The sequence below is a fragment of the Bos taurus genome, chromosome 28, assembly GCF_002263795.3.
Source record: "Bos taurus isolate L1 Dominette 01449 registration number 42190680 breed Hereford chromosome 28, ARS-UCD2.0, whole genome shotgun sequence".
Classification (NCBI taxonomy): domain Eukaryota; kingdom Metazoa; phylum Chordata; class Mammalia; order Artiodactyla; family Bovidae; genus Bos; species Bos taurus.
This window is the reverse complement of record NC_037355.1, coordinates 13,797,086-13,823,215: the sequence shown is the minus strand read 5'-3', so window position 1 is coordinate 13,823,215 and position 26,130 is coordinate 13,797,086. Positions and strand designations below refer to the sequence as shown.

The 26,130-nt window shown below is 44.0% G+C and overlaps 1 protein-coding gene across 21 annotated transcripts; it reads left to right on the top strand.

Annotated features, from left to right (window-relative positions):
- The first annotated feature begins 820 nt into the window (after positions 1-820).
- On the top strand, positions 821-19,416 carry HNRNPF (heterogeneous nuclear ribonucleoprotein F). 21 transcript variants are annotated; one of them, XM_005226247.5, is made up of 5 exons: positions 845-879; positions 1,203-1,270; positions 2,883-2,939; positions 14,553-14,612; positions 17,503-19,416. In XM_005226247.5, exon 5 carries the CDS (start codon positions 17,553-17,555, stop codon positions 18,795-18,797), a length of 1,245 nt encoding a protein of 414 aa, XP_005226304.1. In that variant the 5' UTR covers positions 845-879; positions 1,203-1,270; positions 2,883-2,939; positions 14,553-14,612; positions 17,503-17,552; the 3' UTR covers positions 18,798-19,416.
- The last annotated feature ends 6,714 nt before the right edge of the window (positions 19,417-26,130 follow it).

Sequence of the window (26,130 nt, the reverse complement as noted above, 5' to 3'; positions counted from 1 at the left end):
CCACTACAGTATTCTTGCCTGGAGAATTCCAGGGACAGAAGATCCTGGCGGGCTATGGTCCACAGGGTCGCAGAGTTGGACACGACTGAACAACTAACATTTCACTTTCACTCATAATCTGACCCTATTCCAAGCACCCCCTTATTAAGTGGTGGTTTTTAAAATAATCTTCTACTTAAGCAGTGATGAGTGCCTTCATATCTTCCTCTTTATGGAAGCTCCAAAAATAAAATAGTAATGATTAACCCCAGAACACATTAAAGAATCTGCTCCACTGCCTCAGGCAGGGTAGCCATTTCAGTTACCGTCTTGCCAGTCTGCTCAGGGGCTCTGACTGAAAACTAATTTTCCTCGGGGTCCTGAGGGCCACCTTTAGCAATCTTGGGGCTTCTCAGCCTAAGAGAGAATCAGTTGAGCAACCCTAGGTCAACTTGCTAATCCCTCTCTAAACCCTGCCCTCGGAGCCGCCTTTATAGGTTTCCGGTGTTCTCGGTTCCCTCTTTCTTCATTCTCAGCAAGAAATAACTCTGTTTTCTTCTGTTGCCCTGGCCTTCAATCCAGGGGTCCTTTGGGCTCAATATTTGGGGGACTCTCCCAGTCAGTATCTATTGGGGCTCAAAAGGGCCCCACTAACCATCCTAGAAAGCTCGCCCCCTGCTCGTAGCTCCCCTCCCAGCAGCGCCCCGGCTCCGTACGCCCCTGCCCCGCCCTACTACTAGCTAGCCAATCCCTGGCTCCGCTCCGGGAGCGTCACAATGGCGCCCCCGCGGCTCCGCCCCCCGGACGCCCGCCTTGGAGACCCCGCCCCTCCGCGGTCTTTGCGTCTTTCCGGCTCTGTCTGGGAAGTGAGACCGCGCCGCGTCTTGTTGGGAGAAGCAGGTGGGATTCTGAGGGGAAGCCGGCCAGCGGTTACACCGGGAGCCGGGAGCGGGGCGGGGGCGTGAGTTCCTGGGGCTCTTGTTCCTGGGAGCTTGGGCGTGGGGCCGAGGAGGGGTAGGGCACTCCGAGAGCTTTAGGGCTTCCGGAAGCGCCGAGTGCGCACAACGGGCGGGGGTTGTGGACTCGGGCCTGCCGCGTGCCTGAACCCGCCCCTCGGGGCCCCCTCCCGGGGCGCGCTGCCAGGGGTTTCCATGGTGATGGTAAACAAGCCTCAACTGCCTCAGCCACAACTGCCAAGTCCCTAGCGTTCCACCCTCCTCTAGGTACTTAGAGGGACGACCAAGGTGCCGGATGTGAAGAAAAGCGGGGGCGTGGAGACTCGGAGCCCGAGGTGAGGGGTGGAACAGGCAGCGTCCGAGGCTCGCACACCAGGGACCGGCTGGGGACTGGGCCACTTGGCATTGAGGGCCGAGGAACTGAGATTTGGGGGTCAGCGGAGGCGGGATCTGGGGTGAAGGCCCTCACACCCGGGACCGATTGGGGTCTGGGCCTACGGGGGGAGTTGTGAACCGCGGGGCTGAGGTTTGGAGTCGGAGGAAATGGGCCGTGTATTCGGGGACCGACAGGGTACTGAAAGGGGACCCGGCCCACTGAGGGTGGGGACCGCGGGACTGAGATTTGGGCTTGGGGGAGGTGGATTTGAGGTCAGGGGCCTTATATTCCCGGCACTAGACCGCGGGGCTGAGGTTTGGACTTGGGGAAGTAGAGAGCCTCGTGCGGACTCCAGAGGGAGCAGAGCCCTAGCGCCCCTGGCAGGAGTAGGATGGGAAGACCAGGCAACCGCTCGAGGAGGGTCATTTTAAAATGAAAGCGGTACTTGCACGTGGCTGAACGCGTCCGCGAGTTGAACTAGACGGGTTGGGACCTGACTCCTCCCCCCTCCCACGTTCCCGCTCGCCGAGCCTCGACTTTGGAGCGTTGCCGCCTTTTCTTCCTGTCCGTGCGGCGTGTGTGCCCTAAGCCCCGTCTGCATTCGTCTCCTGCTCTTGAGGTATCCTGCCTGTATTTTGGTTGAAACTCTGGTTCTCGTTGTCTTGGCTTGGTGACCACACTTCTGCTGAGCTATCTTAATTTGGCCGTTTCTTTTTTTTGTTCTGTACTACTTTTCTTTTGAATGTACTTTGTGCCCGTTCTTGCCTGCGCCCGAGAAACTTCTGGACGCAGCTCGCGCTGCGCCTCCACCTCCCTGTTCCCGCTTGGCTCACGGAAGGCGGCGCTGGGCGACCCGGGGCGGGGCTCTGCGAGTCGCGGGGACCCGACCGGCCTTGGACCCCGGTCTTTTACCTGAATGGTTGGAGGGGCCGTGGGCCTCTCCCCTTGAATATGTACTCTAAAGGGGCTCTCAGAGGTTCCCAACAAATAACCCCAGGCCCTAGAGAGCCGCCCCACCCCCACTTCGCCGGGCACCAGCGAGTCCCGCGTCCTTTGGGATGCCCTCGGCAGTTTTCTAACCCTGGATGTCCTAAGACGAACCACCATGCTTCACAACTGTTTTCGAGGTTGAGGGGAGAGGGCCTGTCTGCCACTGCGGAGGGTGTTCGGAGGGAGAGCGGCCCGCGAGCGGCCATACTCTGAGGGGGGCGGTGCGGCCGCGGCGGCTTCCGGAAACCGCCGGCTGGGAGGCCGGGGGCGGGGGGGGGGGTGCCTCGGGTGGTCCGACCCTTGTGGAACTCTTAGGGTTGAAGGCGGCAAATCTTTTAGAAACATCTTCGAAACTATTCATTTTACTATAATTGTCAGTATTTCAGTCACGTTTTTAAAAGTTGACTGTTTCTGAATTTCTAGTAAAAATGAAAATAATTTGGGGTTCTCCGGTCAGATAAAAACCTGTTAGGGCCTATCAGTGAAAAGTGATGTTTTCAGTGCTAATTTTTAGGCAATTTTTCTTTTTTCATTTTAATTCCTGCACTTAATGAATATTGAGAGAGATCGTTTTATTACAGGTGTGAAGCAGATTCATCCTTTGCCTTGAGGATCTCATCTTCCTGTGTGCATTCTCTGTAAGTTGATTCGGTTTTTTATTTCCGTTTTACGGTGTCTCTTTTTTAATCTTTTATTTTAGTAACGTTCTTTTTGTATTATTTGCTTTTTGTTGCTTTTCTCTTTAACTGGCAAGTGACTGGTTTTCACTTGAGTACTGTTGTTACAGAGCTCCCTTTAAACATAAAATATCTGAAAAATGTGAGTTGATTTGAGGAGAGTTAGTCCTTGTTGTGACCGAAACTGAGGGAGAGTGTGGAGACAAGGGGTGCGTGCCCTTTGGAGTCGGTGCCTGTAGAGACTACAGAAACGGGAGGGGGCCACCTTCCACAGAGCTGACTTTACCACCAACCTGCCCTCTCCAATCTGAGTTCTGGTTCTCAGATTCTTTGTAGAAACACATTAAGTGACCCTTAACTGGATCCACACACAGAGCTAGGTGTTTTTCCACATTTTCTAATCGCATGCTCATGACCAGTTTGCAGGAAAGTATTACTGTGTTGTCATCATAGAGATGTGTCTTAAGGGATATAGGTGGGACTGGGACGCAGGTCTGCCTGACGGCTTCAGTCTTCTACCAGGGCCCCTGCCCCTAATTAGCTGCCACAAAGGTTCTTGAGGAGGACAGAAAACGGGGCAGAGGAGAGCCAGGCTCATCTAAGACCAGCCTGGCTTATTTTACAACAAATCCCGGGCATAGTAAGATTTTTATTCATAACTTTGTATTTCTAAAGACTTTTAAAATATAACCGCAATACCATTACCACACCTAAAAAAATAATAATTCTTTGATATCATCTAATACTCAGTGTTCACATGTACCTGATTGTGTAATATTTTTATATAGCTGGTTGGTTTGATTTGGAATCCAAACAAGTTCATTATATATTTGTTAGATAACTATCCTTTAAGTTTATGGTTTTTTTTTTTAATTGTTTGGCTGTGCTGGGGTGCTGCATGCAGGATCTAGTTTTCTTACCAGTGATGGAACCTGGTCCCCCTGCATTGGTAGCACCACGTCTTAGCCACTGGACCACTAAGGAAGTTCCCTCTTAAGTTATATTTTAAGCTAGAACAGCACTGTCCAATAGAAATACAATGCAAGTCACATAATTTAACATTTTCTGATGAAAAGAAACATACAGTTCACTTTAGTAATTTAGTTTAATGTGATATATATGTACCTTAAATAGATCCAAAATATCACTTCATCGTGTAATAAATTTTCATGCTTTTTTCCTGAACTAAACTTTCAGAATCCAGTGCGTGCTTATTTTATAGCACATCTCAATTTGCACCAGCCACAGTTCAATTGTGACAAAGAGGCTCCCTTATTAGTGAGGATCTAAAGGTTTTCTATTCTTAAAGTTTCTTCTTATGTAGAAGTCAGGTTTTGTGGCTCATGTAGAATTCTTTTCCCACACTCTGGGTTTTTCTGACTACATTCCCATGGAGTTAGTTGTTTGAGTCTCTGTCCTCTGCATTTCCTTTTAAAATGTTAGTTAACCTCTATACGCTGTTCTGATTCCCTTGAAATTTTTAAAAATATTGCATTGGAGGTGTTTGGTACTCCTGCCAGGGGCACATACTGGTTGGTGTCCCTTGTGATGTTAGCAGCTATTGATTGTTCTCTAGATGCATTGTTAATTATTTCCATATCTGTGATATTTTAATTCAGTATTCCTCATTTATTAGCAGGAGTACTCCTATAAGGAAGAAATTTTCTTTATTATTTGATTACTCTAAGATGTACTTTTATAAAAGGTTAAGGTTTTGATTTCTTGTTTATATTTATCAATACTAGTGTAATGAACTGAATCTTTAGTATGTGCCAAAATCAGTAATTTTTCTGGTATCATTATGAAGTCATGGATTTTATCATAGAGGATGTGTTTTAATCCATTGTAGCTTTTATTCTCTTTGATGCTCACATTATTCAATTTTTGGCTAATGGGAGTGCCCTTAAGATTGGTTCTTGAGTTTCTTGACTCAACTTCATGGTCTTTGGCTTATTGAGTTTAAGATATAATACTTTCTTAAGTGGATCCATCAAAGTTCATTCAACTGGACCTCTGCTACTGCTAAGTCGCTTCAGTCGTGTCAGACTCTGTGCAACCCCACAGACGGCAGCCCACCAGGCTCCCCCGTCCCTGGGATCCTCCAGGCAAGAACACTGGAGTGGATTGCCATTTCCTTCTCCAATGCATGAAAGTGAAAAGTGAAAGTGAAGTCGCTCAGTCGTGTCTGACTTTTCGAGACCCCATGGACTGCAGCCTACCAGGCTCCTCCGTCCATGGAATTTTCAGGCAAGAGTACTGGAGTGGGATGCCATTGCCTAGTGATGGGCAATTGGGTTGTTAGTCTTTTCCTATTAGAAATAGTGCTGCAATGCTTCATTTACGATTCTAATTTATCTTACATGGTGATGAGCATCTTTTCATGTTTAAGGGCATTTCTTTTTCTATCAATTGTCAATATATCTAGCCTTTAAAAATTTTTTTGGACTGTTAGACTTGTGTTTCTCTTTTTAGAAGCTCTCTATATGTTTAAAGATATTAACACTCTTGGGAATAAATTGCAGATGTCTTTCCCATTTTATCAGTGATATTTTTGCATAGCTTATGCTATTTTTAGCCATGCATAAGATGTTTAGGTTGGGTTTTTGTTTTGTTTTTTTTTTTTGATGTGTGTATATTTGTAACCCTATATGTGAGTCATGATCAGGCATGTTCTCTACTTCCAGTGTGGAGGAATTTTGTAATTTAGGATATTTCTTAGCATTTCTTAGAAATACGAAAAATTCTTAGCTAACTCCTATTTTACCTTCATTAAGATGCTAATGTGACATCATCAGTGATTAACTTGGAAATGATGAATTACAGTGGGATTCTTGGAATAAATCCAAGTTGATCATGACATATTAAGTAGCCTTGTGTATTGTTGGATTTGGTTGTCTTATGTTTATGTAGGAATTTTTCATGTGAGTTCTGGAGTGAAATTAGCCTGTGAAACTGGATAAACTAATTCTAAAACTCTTGAAAAAATCAATTCCAAGTTTATTGTAGATTAAAATGTTTAAAAATGTAGATGAAAACAACAGAGCCTTTAAGTTTAAAAACTGTCCATATGGCCTTGGGCCAAGAGAAAGATTTCTGAAATAACACAAAAATCGATATTCATTTAAGAGAAAAATGACAAGAATGAAAAAATTCTAAACTATTATGTTTCTCTTACAGTATGCCTTTTCAAAAGTCCTGACTATATAAATATTAGAAATTCTTACCACATTCTCTCCTTTTAAGTTTATCTGCATGCAGGGATGATCCACAATTCACATCTCCAGTCTTCATCTTCACCCTAATTGAGGTCTTTTCTGCTTTACTACAAATATTTGGTTAGAATAGTGCTGTCCAATAGAATTATGATATAAATGCTTTTTTTTTTTCCATTTTTATATAATTCACATACCATACAGTTCACCTTTGTAAAGAGTACGATTCAGAGGGTGTTTTTTTAATTCGCAAAGTTGTAAAAAGCCATCACCACTAATTCCAGTATATTTTTGTTTGGTTCAAGTATAGTTGATTTCTAATATATTAATTTCAGGTGTAAGCACAGTGATTCAGTTATTCATGTGTATATTCTTTTTCCTTCAAGGTGATTACAAAATACTGAGTATAGTTCCCTCTGCTATGTAGTTAGGTCCTTGTTTATCTATTTCATGTTATGTGTATGTTAATTCCAACCTCCTGATTTACACCCCGTCCTTTTGCTATAAGTTTATTTTCTGTCTGTGAGCCTTCTTTCTGCTTTGTAAGTAAGTGTGTTTTGTTTTTAGCGTCTACCTATAAGCAGTATCACATTTGTCTTTGGTTTCACTTAGTATGATAGTCTCTAGGTCTATCTATGTGGCAGCAAATGGCCCGGTACATATTATGTTGAAACATTCCTAGAGTAAATTCCAGTTCATTATGGTGTATAACCCTTTTTATAGGTTGCTAGATTCATTTTATTAGTATTTTGTTGGAATTTTGCATTTATGCTCTTAGGGGTTATCTTGTGATATCTGTCTGGTTTTGCCATCTACAAGTGTATTAATTTGCTAGGGCTGCCATAAGAAAGTCCTGCAGACTTGGTGGCTTAAACAGAAATTTATTGTGCCATAATACTGAAGGCTAGAAGTCCTGCATTATGATATCAGCAGGTTTGGTTCCCTCTTGAGAAGCTTGAGGAATATATGAAGGATATGTTCCAGACCTCTCTGGTTTTTAGGTGGGTGTCTTCCCTCTGCTTTCTGTGTCCAAATTGCCCCTTCTTCATTTTGGAATACAGACGACATTAATTATGTCATTTTTAATTTAGCTATCTCTATAAATATATCCAAGTCTGGTCACATTCTGAGGTACTGGGGGTATCTTTAACATAAGAATTTTGGGGGCATGATGTTCAGCCCATAACAGACATAATTAATACTGGTCTTGTAGAATGAATTGAGAAATTTTTTAATAGTTTATTTTAATATATTGTGATTAGTTCAAAACATCCAAAATATTACTTTAGTACATAATGAAAAAATTGGAAGTGAAGTTGTTCAGTCGTGTCTGACTCATTGTGACCCCATGGACTGTAGCCTGCCAGGCTCCTCTGTCCATGGGATTTTCCAGGCAAGAATACTGGAGTGGATTGCCGTTTGCTTCTCCAGGGGAATCTTCTCAACTCAGGGATCAAACCCGGGTCTCCCACATTGCAGAAATATGTAATAAGTATTTTAATTATTATTTTTTTCTTTTTTGGCTGCACTGCAAGACTTCTGAGATCTTAATTTTCCAATTAGTGATTGAACCCTCAGCAAGTGAGCAAGCAAGTGGGATCCTAACCACTGGACCACCAGGGAATTCCCTGCAATTCTTTGTATATGTACTAAATTTTATCACTTGGGGCACATCTCAATTTGTTCTTGGCACATTTCAAGCTCTACGGGCTACTCTTTTTTTTTTTTTTGCTACTCTATTTTTATCCTTTGTACCTAACCTGTTCTTTTTTTCAAAGCAGTTTTCCTTTGTACTTTAAATTTAGTTTACCAACATATGCTTGATTTTTGTGTTTTTAAAGTATCTGTGGGGAGCTACACAACAGTGTTTATCTTAAGCCAGGAAGGTTTCCTTCTATTCTTTATCTGTTCTCCTGCCTCCGTTTTGTCTTTTTATTCTCGAATGCCTACCATTCACTTGTTTCTCCTGTCCTGTCTCTTATTATATGAGTCCTCTGAATTTCATCTCTTCCCCCTTGTTTTTTTTTTTTTTTTCTCCTTTGTTTTGAGCTTATTTCTTCTACTTGGTTTTCCAAGCCACTAACCTTTCTTTCATTATTAACTACAAATCAAAACTCAGTTTTTAGCACTGGAAAATGTTTCATTCTGTAATCAGGTCTGTTAAAATATTTACTAAAGTTTAGTGCAGTATTTCTTTATCCTAGAAAACTGTTGTGTGCTGTTGTCCGGCTTGTATTACTGTTGCTAGAGCCCCTCTCAAGTACATAGTCCTGTTCCTTTGCTGCTCTTGGCTCTGTTCTCCACTCCCCTGGCATAGTGTGCTTGTGGTCCTGAGCAGTGAACATTGAGCACCAGGAGCTATAACTGCCTCCATTCTTATGGCAGCTGCAGGTGATCTGACAAGGTGTCAGCTCTCCCCCTGGTCCCACGAGGAAGTTCCAGGCCTCCTGAATGGACTGGGCATTTGTTAATACAGGTGACAGATACTTCCCTCTGTTGAGAACAGATTTTAGCACTAGAGATCTAGTGTTTCTATTTTATGAACTGCCACACCTGATATTTTTTCTGTTCTAACTTTAGACATTGATTCTTGAGTCACCAACAAAATGCAGTCAATATCATGGAACGACTTCTTGTTTTATGTTGGCTAAAAAATTGTTCCGTGTGTTCATTTCAAAACAGACATTATAGATATGATTATTTCAACACAAACTTTATAGATATGATTTACCTAACAGTACATTACAGTTTTTGCTTTTTAGTTAACACAGCTTTTGAGAAATGAACACTGGGGAAAACAGTGTATTATTCCCCCAGGCTTAGCCACAGTAAGGTAAAGAGCCTAATAGTCTAAAGATAATGGAAAACAGCCTTCCTGTTGCTTTCAGATTATGACATATCTTCTTTGACATATGAAAATATAATGGCAAACATTTAAAGTGTCAATGTATTTTAATCCTTCATCTATAGCTTTTCTCTTTTTTAATTGAAGTTAATTTACAATATTGTGTTAGTTTCTGGTGTATAGAAAAGTGATTCAGCTGTCTATATATACCTTTTCATATTCCTTCCCATTATAATTTATTACAGAATATTGAGTGTACTTCCTTGTGCTGTACAGTAGGACCTTATTATTTCATATTAGTTTGTATCTTAAACATTTTTCTTCTTATTTTTGAATTTAGTAAGAACTAAATATAGTGATTAAAAGGATTCACTACAAATTAAAAATATTTTTACAAAGCATATCCTAACAAATGACTACATTTTAAAGTCTTACCTGTATACCAGGGTAAAAACGTTTTAACATTTCCACCCCTGTTCATGCATGCTTCTGATCTGTTTAAATGTCACTTCCTCAGAATCCCTATATGAGTTAGCCCCCATTTTCTAATTTGGGGTTATTTCAGAATTTGTCATCACATGTTTATTCTTTATTGATTCCTAGTCCACTGTTCTGTGGACTTAGCACAGTACCTGCATTTTGTTAGTGCACAATATTTCTGGGTTAATGAATGACTTGAGATTGAGTAAATTTTATCCTGCTGCATATCACTGAAATCCTTTGACACGCTTGAGTTTCCACCACAATGTTTTTGTTGCAGAGTATCATCAGTTCTTCCAAAATTTGACTTATTTCTTCCCATCTAGTTTCCATGCATCTGTTCCCATCATTCATCTTCCAGAGAGCAGCTAGACTGTTCTGTTGGAAAGTAAAACTCGTTTCCATTGGTCTTAGAATAAATAAAGTCTAAAATACGGTATCAGGCCTTCAGGGCCTTGGGGGAATCTTGCTCTGCTTCCCTCATTGATCTCAGTCCTGGCTGCAGGTGTTTTTGGGTGTTTTCTGTCCCAATACTTCCCCCTGTGTATTCTGTACATGTTGTTCCTTCACTGGGCAGGAACCCTATCGTGACTGATCAATTATTAACACTAAGCTAGCCAGTGTCATCAACCAGTTAAGCCAAGAAAGCATATATAACGTTACTAAACTGAAACAAATACATTGAAAAAAGTGAGGAAACGGATGTCAGTCGTGTAGATTACCAAGAATATGTTTTGACAAGGTTTTTAGGAAGTGAGAAAAGTGAAATAAATGCTCAGGAAGCAGTCAGGGTACTCATTTCTGTAGATAACTGTTTCCCAAAACAAGCCAATTTCATGGCTTAATTTTTCTTCAGAATATTCTTTCTTGAATGTATGAGTTTTTAGTGTCTTTGTCATTTCCGTGGGATAGCTGCATTTTAAATCCTATCACCCAGCTTCAATAGCTACCAGTTGTGGACAGTTTTTCTTTACATCCCCCATTTTTTGAGGCAGATCCCATCCCATCCATCACACCATTTCACCCACAAATATTTAAAAATGTATCTCTAAAAGCTATAATGCCTTTCGTTTTAGGATAACTAATTTCGTTACTTAAGTAAATATAATACTTTAATATCAAATTTCTAGTCGATGTTCAGGTATTTCCTAAATTGTCCTATAAATGTTTACCAATTTGTTTGAATCAAGATCCATATATTTCCCATATATCGTGAATCCCTGATAATTCTTGTTATTTTTATTCATTAAGTGCTCCTTTGAAGCTATTTTGTTGAAGGACCGGCTATTGTGCTTGTCTAGTTTCCCAGGGTCTTTGCAGACTGCATTATTACATTCTCACTTAGTATGGTTCCTTTTCCCTATAAATTCTGTAATTAAGTAGATTCTTACAGACTTTTCAAGATAAAAACTTTATTACTAAAAGTATTAAACATACACAAAAGTAAAGACAACAGTATAAAACTCCATGTACCCATCCCTCAGCTTCAATAATTACTGAATCATGGCCCATGTACTGACTCCCACCACTCAAGATTATTTAGAAACAGATTCTAGATAATCATACGAATCTCTAACGACTTAAACACAGCAACAAAGCTACAACTAAAATTTTATAGTTTCTTCATCTAAATTCAAGTCACTGCTAACATTACTGCAATTGCCTTATAATTGTTTTCCAGTTCATTTGAATTAATATTCAGGTGTTCATAAAATGTAATTGCTTGCTAGGTTGTAGAGTTAAAGAATTGCGAGTTTTAAAATTAATCCTTTTAAACTGAAAAAAGTTGTATGACTGCTCAAACCTACAAAACAAGGTACTGTATATACAAAGAGGATTCTGCCTTTTGTACATTAGTTTTCATTCGGAATTCTTTCCTGCCTTAAAGAGTTTGTTTGTTGTTGGTTTTTTTTTTTTTATTTTACGGTTTCTCCTTCCTTAAGAGTGGTGACGGCTAACTCCTCCCCTCCTCTCCGCCTGTACTCTGGACTTTTCTCTACCCTGGCACCTCTCCTGAGAGCTCACTCAGAACGGTCTTCCTCGTTGCTTTCCTTCCCTCCTCCCACTTCCTGCCTTGGCCGACCGCGCGGGCCGCACCTGCAGGGCGCGTTTCCATTGGTGACATCTTGGCGGGCCCGCCAGTGGCACTTCCTCCTTTACACCCCGTGACCCACGTCCGGCTCGCCGCCCTCCCAGTCACGCGGCCTCTGCCTCCGGGACGCAGCCCCGTGCGCCGGCCTTCCGCACTCCAGGCCCCGGACCCGTCGTGGTGAGCCGCCGCGAGCGGACGACCCCCGCCCGCACTTCCCCCAGCCCCCGTGGGTCCCTGGAACTCCCCTACCTCCTCCCGCGCAGCCGCCCCCTACCCCCAGGAACTCTTTCTGCCCCCTCTCGCTGCCCCAGGAACTCCCCCTCCCCCACCTACCCTGCGTCCCCAGGAAGTCCCCCCGACCCGACCCGACCCGAGAGCTCCGCCCCCAGCCCCGGGAGCCGCCCGCCCCCCTCGGGTACCGGGAACTCTTCCTCACGGCTCCACGGAGCCCCTGGGATTCGGGAGCTCCGCCTTCCCTCCCCCGCGGCTCCGGGAAGCCCGGGCCTGAGAACTCTTGCCCACTTCGCTGCGAACACTTTCGCCTCTATCCGCGGCCTGAAAACTCTGCCACCCTAGTGAGTCCCCGCTGTCCTGGGAGCTCCCCCCCCCGCCCCACCTCGGGCCCCGGGAGCCTACGTCTCGTGACCTTCCCCTCCCCCCAGCTCGCGCGGCCCGGGAAGCCTCTCCCTCCCCCACCCGTAGTTCGCCCCGCCCCGGAAGCTCCCGCTGACCCCGCCCAGGCCCGTGGATGGGGCCCCCTGTCGTCGGGCCTTCCTGTAGGGCTTTGCCGACCGAAGGCTGTCGGATCGGCGGTTGGAGGCCGAGCGAACCCCTTCACGTCCCAGTGCCCCCGCCAGGAGCCTAGCGTCCGGGACTGATACCGCGCTTCCCGCCGAAATCGCTCAGACGCGCCCCTGGCGGCCCGCGGCCGCGAGCTTGAGAGCGCACTTTGAAGCCTGGTACGAAGCGTTTTCCCCCAGCCAGTTGAGTTTCAATTTCAGGTTGATAACAAAAGGAGGTGCACCTGGCCTTTCCGCGGAATCTTCTGCGTTTTTAAGCTTCGGGTGGAGTTGGGGGTCCTTTGGCTGTAAACTGCGCTTGCTGGTTGAAAATAGAAATCGGTCCTGCTCTCTTCAGCGGTAAGTTTTAGGGCAGAGTCAACTGCGTAATCCTGAGGCGGCGTCTCCCGTGGACTGTGATTTAAGAGGTAGAACTTTCTGATTAATTAAGACAACCTACCAGTCTGTGCGTGCTGCCAGCTGTAGGTTAAAATTCATTTACAAGTAAGGGCGAAAATGCTTTTCAGGCCCTATTGGGACGCGGATAAAGCAGGGTGAAGCCAGGGAGCTGCTGAGTTCCAGTCCCTGAATAGAAACGGTGGGGGCGCAGTTTGAGCCGCCCTGTGTACTTCGTAGATAAACCTAATCAGTCGGGCGCTGGAGGTGCGCCCTTTTTATCTCGAGGGGTCTACCTGGATCTCAACTAAATCTTGTCTAACCAGTATAGTAGAGTGAGGTCGAACTCGTTCTGGAATACCTCCTGGGAGCAGTTAGATATGTTGAATCTCGGCCCCGGCCCAGATCTATTGTTTTAGAATCTGCCTTTTAACAAGATCCTTGGGTGGTCCGTGTGCTCACTTACGTAATAGACCACTTGCGGGCAGGGGGGTGGAGTTGTGCAAAATGAGTCTCCAGGTGCTGGACCCAAGAGGAGTGTTTTGTAACACTTGGCCCCAGTGGTGTCGACGGGCTGTCGGGGAGCCGGGTGGGAGACCAGTGTATATCCTTAACGCTTGAACATGTGTGCGCCATAGTTCAGCCACGTGGGAATCGGTTTCCTCATGTCTGACCGCCCCTGGGTTTGCGTGTCCGAGCAGGGGCTTTTGGTCTGCGGACCACACTGGAATGAGCATGTAGCAGGGTGATAAACCCAGGCAAAGAATTCGGACCACTAAGATGACCGGGCTCTCTACCCTTTAGATTCTACTCTTTTCTGAGGGTAGAGGAGAGGGACAGTTGAAGCTTCTTGAAAACCCTCGTCTAGAGAATTTGAAACTGTTAACTTCTTAAATTGTAGTACTTTATGTAGATTTTCCTCCCCAGAGTAGTATCTCATGTAAGAGAGGGTGCTAATAAGGCAAGACAGGTACTGTGTCTATGGCAACAGGCTCAGAGAAACTGACTTTTCTCAATTCTGTGGTTCTAAAACTAAGAATGTTCTTTAGTTCTCAAACGAATTCGCTGGACATACCAAAGTTTTCTGCTACAGCTTTATTCTGTGGCTGTGGCTGATGGTAGATTGATGTTTTTCCTATTTTAAAACATTTCAACACTACCTCCCCTCATTCTCAGTTAAAAGAGCAATGTTATATAAATACAAGTCTCAAGAAATGAAATTATTAAAAGCAGGGAAGGAAAATCTTTTTAATATCTCCACCCAGACCTCCAGGGATGTTTGCAAATTGTAAATACTGTTAGGCCAGTTTATAGCAAACTACTTTTGCCTGGAGCACGTCTCTGTGAATACGGCCTGGTCTCCAGTGCCGATCAGCGGTGCAACTCCTCTCCCCCCTGCTCGGCCTGCCTTCTGCTTCCGGGAACCGCTCCTCGACCCAGCCCCGCCCAAAAGGTGCGCCTCCCACTCTAGGTATTTAAATTTTCTTAACCACGGTTAGGGGTTTCTGTACAGAACGCGCCTTCTGAGTAAATCTTTCAGGGCAAGTGGGATGGTTCCAGGCTGTTATTCTCTGTATTACCCTATGAAAAAGGTAAACCTTTCCAAAGCTGTTGGGGTGGGACGGGCGTGTACTTTCTTTAAGGCAACCCGGTGCTTGCCACGGCTCCGGAGAGGAGCTCAGAGCCGGTCCCAGTCAGGGGATTGCTGCCTCTTCTCGCTCCGGGAGTGCTGGGACATTAAGGTAAAATTTCCTTGTCGCTTTTTTTTAGGACGATTCGTTACCTACCTGGAGTGTCTTTGACTGTGGGCATCCCCCGGTGTTCTTTAAGGTGAGCTATTTTAAGAAAATTAATTTCTCAGTTTATAATTGATTTCTTGATACAGATAACTTCCTGAGTGAAAACTTTTTTTCACTAGCTGTAAATCTAACGTTGAGCAGAAAGCCAGCTTATTTTCACAAGTTTTAGTTAACGTACTGAAAGTCTGCGAAGAATCCAAATGTAGAGGATTCTGAGGTCAACAGAAAGGATATTGCTCTGTGTTTTAGAAGTACATGTGTGTTTTGGGAAAGTGCTTTTTTCGCTTTATAATTTCTGTTTCGGGCACTTTAATTCTTACATGACATATTTGTTTTTTTATGCTTCCTGTGTGGTCCCCCCCCCCCCCCCCCCCCCCCCGCGCCCTGCCTTCTGCTTGTCTTTTTTAACCTAACCAGAAGGTGGTGTTGGCCCCACGTGACTGTCAGTTAATCTCTTGCTAATCTTGGGCCTGCTGTGCTGGGGGTGGGACTACAGTGACCTACAGAACAGATAAGTCTGTTGCCACTAGCCTTTCAATGCAGTTGCAAAGAGTTTTAAACAAATTATGGATTGTTTCCCTAGAATGCTCTGGGATCATAGAAGTATAGATTTAATTTGTGGGGGGGGAGAAAGTCTTGTGGAAAAGTTGGTAAATTTAAGCTGAGACCGTAAGGATTAGTGGGATTTAGCTAGACAGATTGGGTGGGCTATCTTCAGACAGATAATTACTACGTGTGTCAATTCCAGTGGAACAGAGAGCCTGCCACATTTCGGCACAGAGAAATACGGGAATAAAGGTTTGTTTGCTTTCTAATGCAAGTGTGTTTCAGGTCAAAGTTTCAAGGCCTGAGCACCCCCTTGGCCCTATGATTTGTGTTCCAGACAGTGGGGAGCCACTGAGGTGTTGAAACAAAGTGACATAAAATTGCTCTTAAAACAGCTACAGGTTGGGCTGGTAGCAAGGATTGGAAAAGTTGTAGATGTGAATGTCTTGGAAAGGGCTTGTTGGTATTGGAAGTAGAAAGGGATGAAGGCGATGCACAAAGATGATGATGATGATTTGATATTCAAATCATAACGTCAAGCAGGTCTAAGGACCAAAGTAAGATATGAGAAACCTCTATACTTGTTGGAATCAAGAGTTGCTGAATAGAATTTAGGCATGGATTAGGAATAGGATTAGGGTGGAGAATGGGATCACCCCCCAAAGAAATGATGAGCTCATTAGATTTAAGGGCTTATAAGTTGTTCAAAGATTGCTTCAGTTTCATTCTAGAGCCTTTGGATGACAGGTAAGGCCATTTAAGCCGCACCCAGGGTACTAAGCAGTGTAACCTGTGGAATGGAGTGTGTCTAGGCCAGTCTTGCCCTCGGGGAGTCTAAGTCTAGGAACCTGTGTGTCCTGAACCCAGAATTGGCCCTGGACATACAAGGATCAGGTAAGGTTGCCTGAAAAAAGGGGGCCAGTGATTATGTATTGTTAAACCTTGGGGAAGGACTTAAAGAGGCAGAGTACCTAAGGAATTAACAGGAAAACCAAGAGCCAAGAGGAGAAAGGATTTCCAGAGAGAATGGTTAAATCCTGAGGGCACAAAAGAGATGGAGATAAGAAAATGTTTCTTTTCTTGCCATAGAGATCCTTGGCAGAGTGAGATGTGCCCTAGTTTAATGGTGGGGTAGGGTAGGGCATGTAAGAAGTCTTTTTGAAGATGAGATTTCACTGAAAGGGAAAACAAAACCAAGTAGCTGGAGGCAAAGTTGGTATCAGAAAAGATACCTTAGGGGATACCTTATATCTTATAAAGATATCTTAGGGGATAATTAGAAATGAGAAAATCTCCTTAATTGATGGGGAAAAGTGTTCAGTGAAGTTTGTGTGAAGATGAAGATTGCTTGGGGTGGGTGGAGTTGACCAGGGCAGAGCCACAGATAAGAGCTCAGCTACAGAAGAAGCAACTCCCTTGTTTATAAAGTTCTAAAACTTGCTCTGATTTGCTTCACCAGGTCTCTGTTAAACCGATTTACTTTACTTTTCTTACCATTCATGCTTTCTAGTTTTAATCGTGGGGTTTTTAGAAATCTGTCCATGTTTTGCTCTAATCGTGTAAATATGCCATGCCATTTTAGATAGTTTTAGGATTCATCTGAGGTAAGATTCTGTTTTATCTTTTTCTATGTGATAACGTGCCTAAATTTTTTTGAAAAGGCAGCTTTTACCACTGACTTAATAGCTACATCTGTTACACTTGTTATCAAATGACAATTCCATAAAACTTGTATATACTTGTGCCTGTTCTGAATATATTTTTGGCCTTATCTGTATTTTTATTGTCCGTGTTATTCATGTATTGCTATCTGACTCAGCTCCCGCTCTTCAGAATGCTGCCCTTCGACATGGATTTAACCTTTACTCTTTTTTAGCTTGGACTCTAGGTGTCAGATGCCACTTGCACTTCATGGCACTTTGTCAGGAGGGGCACCTGTCATGCCTCTTGTACAATGAAGAGTCCATTCCATTTCTAGTCCCTCAGTGAAACACAGTGATGTGTGTGTTACGTTGAACAACGTAATGTGTTTTATTTTGTTTTTTTGGGGGGGGGGAGGGGGGTCATGCTGTGCTGCTTATGGGACTAGGGATTGAACCCAAGCCATGGCAGTGTGAAACTGAGAGGCATATAATTTGATTTCTATGTTTGCATCTCATATAACTGATACTCTGCTGATGTACTTATCTGTTTGTTTAGATATGTCTTAATTTGACCTTGCACTTGATTGGGGTTTTGAATAGACAGTAGGACTTGCCACCTACTCTCTTGCGTTTTAGTGATGCAGTAATACAATCTGTTTTCCTTTAGTTTCATATTCTTGTTATACATATTAAATGAAAATTTATGTAAAGTAGTTTTTGCTTTCTTTTCAGCCACAAAAGCTGCACCCAAGCTTGTTTGACGTCTGCTCTGTCGAGTGTCCATGATGTTGGGCCCTGAGGGAGGTGAAGGCTTTGTGGTCAAGCTCCGTGGCCTGCCCTGGTCCTGCTCTGTTGAGGATGTGCAGAATTTCCTCTCCGACTGCACGATCCATGACGGGGTCGCAGGTGTTCACTTTATCTACACTAGAGAAGGCAGGCAGAGTGGTGAGGCTTTTGTCGAACTTGAATCAGAAGATGACGTAAAATTGGCCCTTAAAAAAGACAGGGAAAGCATGGGACATCGGTACATTGAAGTGTTCAAGTCCCACAGAACCGAGATGGATTGGGTGTTGAAGCACAGTGGTCCAAACAGTGCTGACACTGCCAATGATGGTTTCGTGCGACTTCGAGGACTCCCGTTTGGATGCACCAAGGAAGAGATCATTCAGTTTTTCTCAGGGTTGGAAATCGTGCCAAACGGGATCACATTGCCTGTGGACCCCGAGGGCAAGATTACAGGGGAAGCCTTTGTGCAGTTTGCCTCACAGGAGTTAGCAGAGAAGGCTCTAGGGAAGCACAAGGAGAGAATAGGGCACAGGTATATTGAGGTGTTCAAGAGCAGTCAGGAAGAAGTTAGGTCATACTCGGATCCCCCACTGAAGTTCATGTCAGTGCAGCGGCCAGGGCCCTATGACCGCCCTGGCACAGCCAGGAGGTATATTGGCATCGTCAAGCAGGCAGGTCTGGAGAGGATGAGGTCTGGTGCCTACAGTGCAGGCTATGGGGGGTATGAGGAGTACAGCGGCCTCAGTGATGGCTACGGCTTCACCACCGACCTGTTTGGGAGAGACCTCAGTTACTGTCTCTCTGGAATGTACGACCACAGGTATGGAGATGGTGAGTTCACTGTCCAGAGCACCACTGGACACTGTGTCCACATGAGAGGTCTGCCCTACAAAGCCACAGAGAACGACATTTACAACTTCTTCTCCCCGCTCAACCCTGTGAGAGTCCACATTGAGATCGGCCCTGATGGAAGAGTGACCGGCGAAGCTGATGTTGAGTTTGCCACTCATGAAGAAGCCGTGGCGGCCATGTCCAAAGACAGGGCCAATATGCAACATCGATACATAGAACTTTTCTTAAATTCCACAACAGGGGCCAGCAACGGGGCATATAGCAGCCAGATGATGCAAGGCATGGGGGTGTCAACCCAGTCCACTTACAGTGGCCTTGAGAGCCAGTCTGTGAGCGGCTGTTACGGGGCTGGCTATGGTGGCCAGAACAGCATGGGTGGATATGACTAGTTTTGTTAGTAGCTTTTGAGTTATTTCAAATTTTCACAGGCAGCCAACAAGCAGTGAAAAGCAGTTATTACTCTAGAGGAAGCTATGGGACCCAATTTGCACCATGAGTTTGTGAAATCTGGATTAAAAAATTACCTCTTCAGTGTTTTCTCATGCAAACTTTCTTCTAGCATGTGATATTGAGTAAACTAAAACTTTTCAGCTTTTCTCAATTAACATTTTGGTAGTGTACTTCTGGAGTGATGTTATCTGAGTTTAAAGTAGTTTTAAGTATGTTAAATGTGGATCTTTTACACCACATCATCGTGAATACATTGGGGAGGCGTGCTTTTTTGGAAAACTCAAGGTGCTAGATCCCTAATTCAAAGAGGACATTTCTCATGTTTGTTCATTCTAGTTTATTTTCATTTAAAATCTCTTAGGTTAAGTTTAAGCTTTTTAAAAGTTAGTTTTGAAAATTGAGACACATTACTAATACTGTAGGAATTGGTGAGGCCTTGACTTAAAAACTTTCTTTGTACTGTGATTTCCTTTCGGGTGTATTTTGCTAAGTGAAACTTGTTAAATTTTTTTGTTAACTAAATTTTTTTCTTAAAATAAAAAGACTTTTTCACAATGACTGGCACAGACTATATACTCACCAACAAATAGCAAAATGACTTGGGTGGTTGAATTTAATACTGCTGTGTTAAACAGTGTGAATTTTAAATTTAGCACTATGATTTCCCTTGTGTTCTTAAAACAAGGCTAAATTAAAAACTTTAAAAACATTAAACACACGAGTGGAAATGGTGACTAGAAACTAGAATAGAAACATAGAGTTCCAGTTTTCCTGTGACTTTTTTTCTGTTCATCAGCCATTTGTAATATCCTGATGTTTCCTTTATACCAGGGTGGCACCTATTCATAGCTAGAGGTCTTTAGTTTTTGGTGCTACATACATTGAGTCATTAACCACAGTTTATGGTTTTATATAAGATGTGCTGTTTGGAACAGTCTCCCATATTTATTATTTTGATAGGACACACTCAGGTTACAGTTATTGGTTATTGCAGGATATGCATATTCTGAAGTTTGAGACCTACATCCAAATTGTTGGTAGAAAATTGTTGATCTAGCAGTGGGAACAGCATTACAATCACATTAAACACTATCAAGACTTTAACATGAGAGAATTTCACTTTGTGGGTGTTCATTTTCCCACTTTAGAGTCCAATCAGTGTAGCCCAGATCTAATAAGTCTGTAGGTCGACGAGAGGGAGTCTTGGGTCTTTCCTGTGTTGGACTTCATGGCCCCACCCTGTCATTCTTCCCACCAGTGGTCTGCTGACTCAGATGGCAAAGATACAGTGGCAGCATCACCCAGGAATGCCAGAGCTAGGATGCAATGAAAAGGCTAAGATTTAATTAGAGCAGTGAAGTTTCAGGGAGTATATTTATTCCCTGTAGATCTTGGCAAATTTAAAAGTTCAAATATGGAAGGAGTGGGCTTCCCTGGTGGCTCAGATGGTAAAGAATCCACCTGCAATGTGGAAGACCTGGGTTTGATCTCTGGGTTGGGAAGGCCCCATAGAGGAGGGCATGGCAACTCACTTGAAGAATTCCCATGGACGGAGTCTGGTGGGCTCCAGGCCATGGGGTCACAAAGAGACACAACTGACTTAATAAGCACAGCACATGGAGTGGGCTCTAAGAACCTGGGGTAGGAAATCAGGAATGTGCTGGATGACTAAATCCCACTGCAGCTGCAGTGGTTACCTGCCTCTTCCTAGACTTGGTCACCTCACCTGAGGTGTGGTTGATACAAAGGAAATTTGTGTATCAAAGTCTGTGCCAGGAATGAGGTAAAATGCTGGTAAGCCAAATCCAGCCTGCCCTGAAAATGGTTTCCATTTTGATGAATCAGTTTGATGGCAGGGGACCCAAGTTATGTCTCAAAATCTATTCCTAATAGACCTGCAGTACAAAATACTGCACTTGTTTTCTAGTTTTGTCAAAAATTGTGAAAACTTCAAATGGGCCTTGGCCTTCAAATTTTTATTACACAACCTCGTGAAGGAAACTACACAAGTATTAGGACTGAGTGTGTAAGTTGTAAGCACTTCTGGAGCCCTTTTAATACAGAATTCAATTCTGACTGACTTATAAGACTGACCTATAGGAGGGAGAGATCCTGAGTGTTGAGAAGGATGGATATGCAATTCCAGAAGAGGAGAGAAAGTGGAAGCAATTGTATGAATGGGCAGCAAAGCCTGAAAGGCAGTTAAGGAGCCTGGACCCTGCTATATCTGTGGTGAGGCTAACACCTATGTGTCAGGGTCCTGCAGGTGCAGTTCTGAGGTGTCTGTCAGCTTTTGCTCCCAGCATTTGCTTCTCTTTGATTATGTGAGCAAAAAGCAGATTGAAAAATCAGAGTCTTCTATTTTCAGAACAGAGCCAGGTCTCAGGCCCAGAGACCATCAAATGAAGTGGGGGAAGGGCCTGGCAGCATTGCGACAATGTGTGTGTAGTAAAGATTAAATCTCTTAACATGATGTTGCATTGATAGTCTGAGTTAATACTGATCCCAGGCATCCAAAATGCCAACTTCTCTTATAGTGGGAGCATAAGAAGGCCAGGTGATATGGATTCACAGGCCCAAGTTCATGTCACTGGATTAAACAGGTGAAGACACCTCAGGTTATCTCCATGAGTGAGTAGGAAGGGGTATCTTTGGCAACTAATAGGTTTTCCCCCACCTGGAAACACGCTTGGGTCCTTGTAAGTCTTGGTGGTAGGTAAGGCCAAGAGGAACCTCTCAGAAAGCACTCCCCATCCAAGACAGTGAACAGAGATTCTGTGATGTCTGCAACGTGTGGGGTTAGAGCCATACTCCAAGGCTTGAAGGGGTTAAGCCTAGCCCTTTTTATTTGCATGTCTGGTCCCCAGAAAGCAGATGGATTCTGGCAGATGAAAGCAAACACAGAACTGAACCATACATTAGCAAACAACCAGGAACTTAACCACACGGTTGCCCCAGTTGCAGCTCAGTGCTTAATGTGATGTTTGCTGGAAAGGTAAAGCCTCTGGAACTTGGGAAGCCCCTGACCCTAGTGAATACATTCTGAGTTAGCATCAAGCAAAAGATTTTTTTCTAATGACCTTGTAACCTGGACATTCTTGTCTGTCGTCTTCTGGCTGGTAACTCCTGCCCTCTGGAGACTGATCACCTTGCCACATCCACTGTATTGATGATATGCTCATTGGTCTTGGCAAGGAGGAAGCAGTGAGTACTTGGGATGCCTTAGAAAGACACCTGTGTGCTAGCGAGTGGAAGAGTTCAGGGCTCTGCTGTGTCAAGGACGTTTTTAGGGTCTAGTATAATAGTCCTGGGCAGCAACTGGCAAACTAGGGCCCATGACCCAAATCTGGACCTGTTTTGTAAATAGTTGTTTTACTGGTACACAGCCATCTGCATTCATTTATTTTGTATAGGCTGCTCTTATGTTACCTCTGCCAAGAGATGAGTAGTTTCATCAGACCATGTGGCCCACAAAGCCTAGCACATTTTACTCTGAGCCTTTATAGGAAGTATTTGCTGACTTCAGGCCTTGGGCAAAATGGACATTTCCTCCAATGGAAAAGTAAAGACACTGCCTCACCAAGAAGCATAGTTTTTGGCAGGACCTTTTGGATTTTGAAGAAATCCTACTTGACTTGAAAACAATGCTGCTACCCAACTACCAGGTGACTAGCAGGCTGCAGGGACAGCCTTTGCCCTGCTGCAAAGGACAGAGCAGGCTTCACCATCCAGGAATCACTGTTCTAGATGGTTTTGTGTGCTATCTCTGATGTCTCACTACATGGTGACTGCTCAGCCACCTGCGTGATGGGAATGAACACTTCCTCTGTAGCAGGGAGCCGTTTACCATTCAAAAAACTACTGGAGCTACTGTGCTCACCCTGCACTAAGATCCCTCTCTTGCTGAGTGTTGGCATATGCATCTAATCCTGAGGCTTTTTTAATGGTTTTTAGACTGTGTAAAAATTCTTGGACATATTTTGTTAGACATTTCTAGGTATTTTATATTTTAAATGGTGCCTTTTTCTTTTGCTGAAAGTTTTGTTCCTGGGACTAGAAATAGCAGGATTAAAAAAATACATATATATATATTTTTTTAATGTTGACTTTTGTGATCTTGCTAAAATCACTTATGCTGATTTAAATGTAGATTCTTTGGATTTTCTTCTTTTCTTTATTTGGTTGTGAAGGGTCTTAGTTGCAGCATGTGGGATCTAGTTCTCTGACCAGGGATCCAGCCCAGGCCCTTGCATTGTTAGTGCAGAGTCTTTGCCACTGGATCATTACAGAGGTCCTGATTCTTTGAATTTTCTATGTACAAAGTCCTGCCATTTACAAATAATGGCAGTTTGAATAATTTCTTTCTAATCCTTAGGTACTTTTTTTCTTTTCTTAGCCTTGTTGCTTACTTAGGTACGTTCATTTTTTATCATTAGAAAACATGGTGATGAACAAAGTTGGGATCAGGGGGCATCTTACTCCCAATTTCAAAGAAAGCTTTCAATAATATTTCTCTATTAAAAGATTGATTTTTGTTGTTGTTGGATACTATTAGAATTTGCAGTTACTTCAGGTTTAGTATTTATTTTTTAATCACTGGTAAATTGGATTTTATTTAATACTCTTTCCTTATATGTCTTTATTCCTTTTATCTATCTTCCAGTCATTCTCTTTAGCTAAGTCTAATTGGCTGTTAAACATCAGTTACTGTGAGTTGTAAAGTTGCCATGTAACTTTTTTACATAATGTAGAAAAATTAATTTTTTCACAGTTTTGGTGGTGAGAAGTAGGAATTAAGGCGTTGGCAAAGCCCTTCTCACTCTGAGGAAGAATCCTTGCCTCTTCCAGCCTAGGCGACTGCTGGCAGTTCTTGGTGTTCCTTGGCCTCTTTGTTCTTCCCTGTCTCCGTGTCCAAATTTTCCTCAAACTCATGTCTGTCGCATCGGTGATGCCATCTAACTATCTCATCCTCTGTCATTCCCATCTCCTGCCTTCAATCTTTCCCAGCATCAGAGTCTTTTCCAGTGACTCAGTTCTTTGCATCAGGTGGCCAAAGTATTGGAGCTTCAGCTTCAGCTGAAGGGGTTTTTTGTAAGATAATACTCCTTTGATGGCTGGGTTGAGACTTGAGTGATAAACCCCTTTATAGGATCTGGCAGAGGATCTAACCATTGGCCAACCAAGATAACAGGATCATGCTCCCTCATGTTAGCTGTTAGCCCTCACTTCTTACCCTGAGCTTTATAGTATTTACATGTAGCTCAGATGGTAAAGAATCTTCCTGCAATGGAAGAGACACAGGTTCAATCCCTGGATTGGGAAGATCCCCTAGAGAACGGAATAGCAACCCGCTCCAGTATTCTTACCTGGAAAATTCCACGGGCAGAGGAGCCTTTTGGGCTACAGTCCATGGAGTCGCAGATTCAGACACAACTGAAGGACTAACACACACAGAAATTGAGGGTAAAAGACTGCTACCTTCTGTGGAGCAGAAATACCAATGTTTTCAAATGACTAGTCTTAGAATAAACCGTATTAATTCTCTTTAAGTTAGTAGGCCCTCCCTTATTTTAAGAGGACTGCCTGGGACTACTCAGCAATACAAAGTAATGACCTACTGGTTCATGCAACAACCTGGAGCTCCAGAGAATTAGAGAATACTGTCATTATATATCAAAACATACCCTTTATTATTTCTGAGTGCTGAGTAAGAAATTGGTTTCTCTTCTGAGGTATCTCTGTACTATTCACTTTTTTGGATAATCATGAAAAATGCTTGCAATCAGAAAATCAGATTGTTTAAATAAAGTGTGTGTGTATATGTATAATATATATAGTCCCCCGGCAGGTACAGAACCTGGATTCTCTTTCAGATAGTGAATACCATAAAGGCAGTGTAACCTAGTCCTTCAGAAACGGCTCAGTGAGTAAGATGACCTGTGAGAACCTTGGTGTCCTCTTAAGAACAGAGGGCGTAATATGAAATCCCCATCACATAGGTTGTTAGGAAGTGTTTATAACGGTGCCCATAACGACCCAAGTGTTCAGTTAAGTGGAAATGACCCTTCGCTTTCTCTGGTTCTTTCCTGGGCAGCCCTCATCTAGGAGATGACAAAAGGCAGGAATGGTGACATAAACCCAGCCTCCTCCCAATCCCCAACCTCCTGTTGCCTCGGTCGGTGGGGGGGGTTGGGGGGGGGTGTGTGGAAGGGGCTTGAGGGAGAGGTCTCTAAGGCACAGCGAGTAATTCCACACAGTGAAGCCTGGGCAGAGACTCCTCCCGTCCTATGACTGACTGACCTTCGCCACTTGCTACTCCCTCCTTCCTACTGGGAGGGAAAAAGGAGAGCTAGCTTCTCTTGGGAATCAGCACCAGGCGCCAGCCACACCAGGCTAACATCAACTCTGTCCTGCATGGCCCTCTCCCCCAACCTTCTCATCGCAGTCAGTGACTTTTCCCACCCACTATCAACCCAGGCTCCCAGATGTTCTCCATGAACCCTGTGCCTTGGACAGGTAGAATCAACCTAAACCACCAGGTGGGACCCTGTAATTGGTCAAAGCCAGGTTCACTGACTAGGCCATGAGGGAGCTGCACAGCAAGGGTGTATGGGGATATAGTGCCTTTCAGTGGATTATGGGGCGTGAGAAAAACTGGAGTTTGTTTAGGTGAAATTAGGCTGTTTGGCGGGGTGAAAGCAGATTAAAACTGTGTAACTGGTCTCCACCGCGAATCGGAGCTGGGGAATCAAAACGTTAAGATGGTAGGGAACACTGCGTCCAGAAACGCCTCTTCCGGAGCTGGGCGCCCCGGTGGCAATCGAGGTTGAATCTCTTGCCAGAGTGACTCAGGTTCCCCTGGCAGCGATGGGCTTTCCTTCATAATGACTGAATTTCAGACAGAAGAACACCTCACCCTTTGCGATGGTAGAGACCTAATTTTCTCAGAGAACGGTTGCCGGTCACCCAGAAGAGGGCGTTCTGACAATACTGCGTCCGCGTCTGCCACTCTAGCCCCGTGTGAGGCCACAGACTTGCTTTTTTTTTTTTTTTTTTTAGGCGGAGCTAATTTTACTCTCCAATGCAGTTATTCACATCAGCAGCCTCCCGTGTTCAGGGAGCAGCCCCCTCCCCAAGACGGAAAGGCGGGGCCGGAAACCGCCTTTGGGCAGATGATGCTTCGTGTTGCGTCAGGGCTTCGCCCTCCCCTGGGCGCGCCTGTTCCCTGCCTTCTTCCTGGTCTCAGCTCCCTGCGCAGCTGCCGGTCTCTTA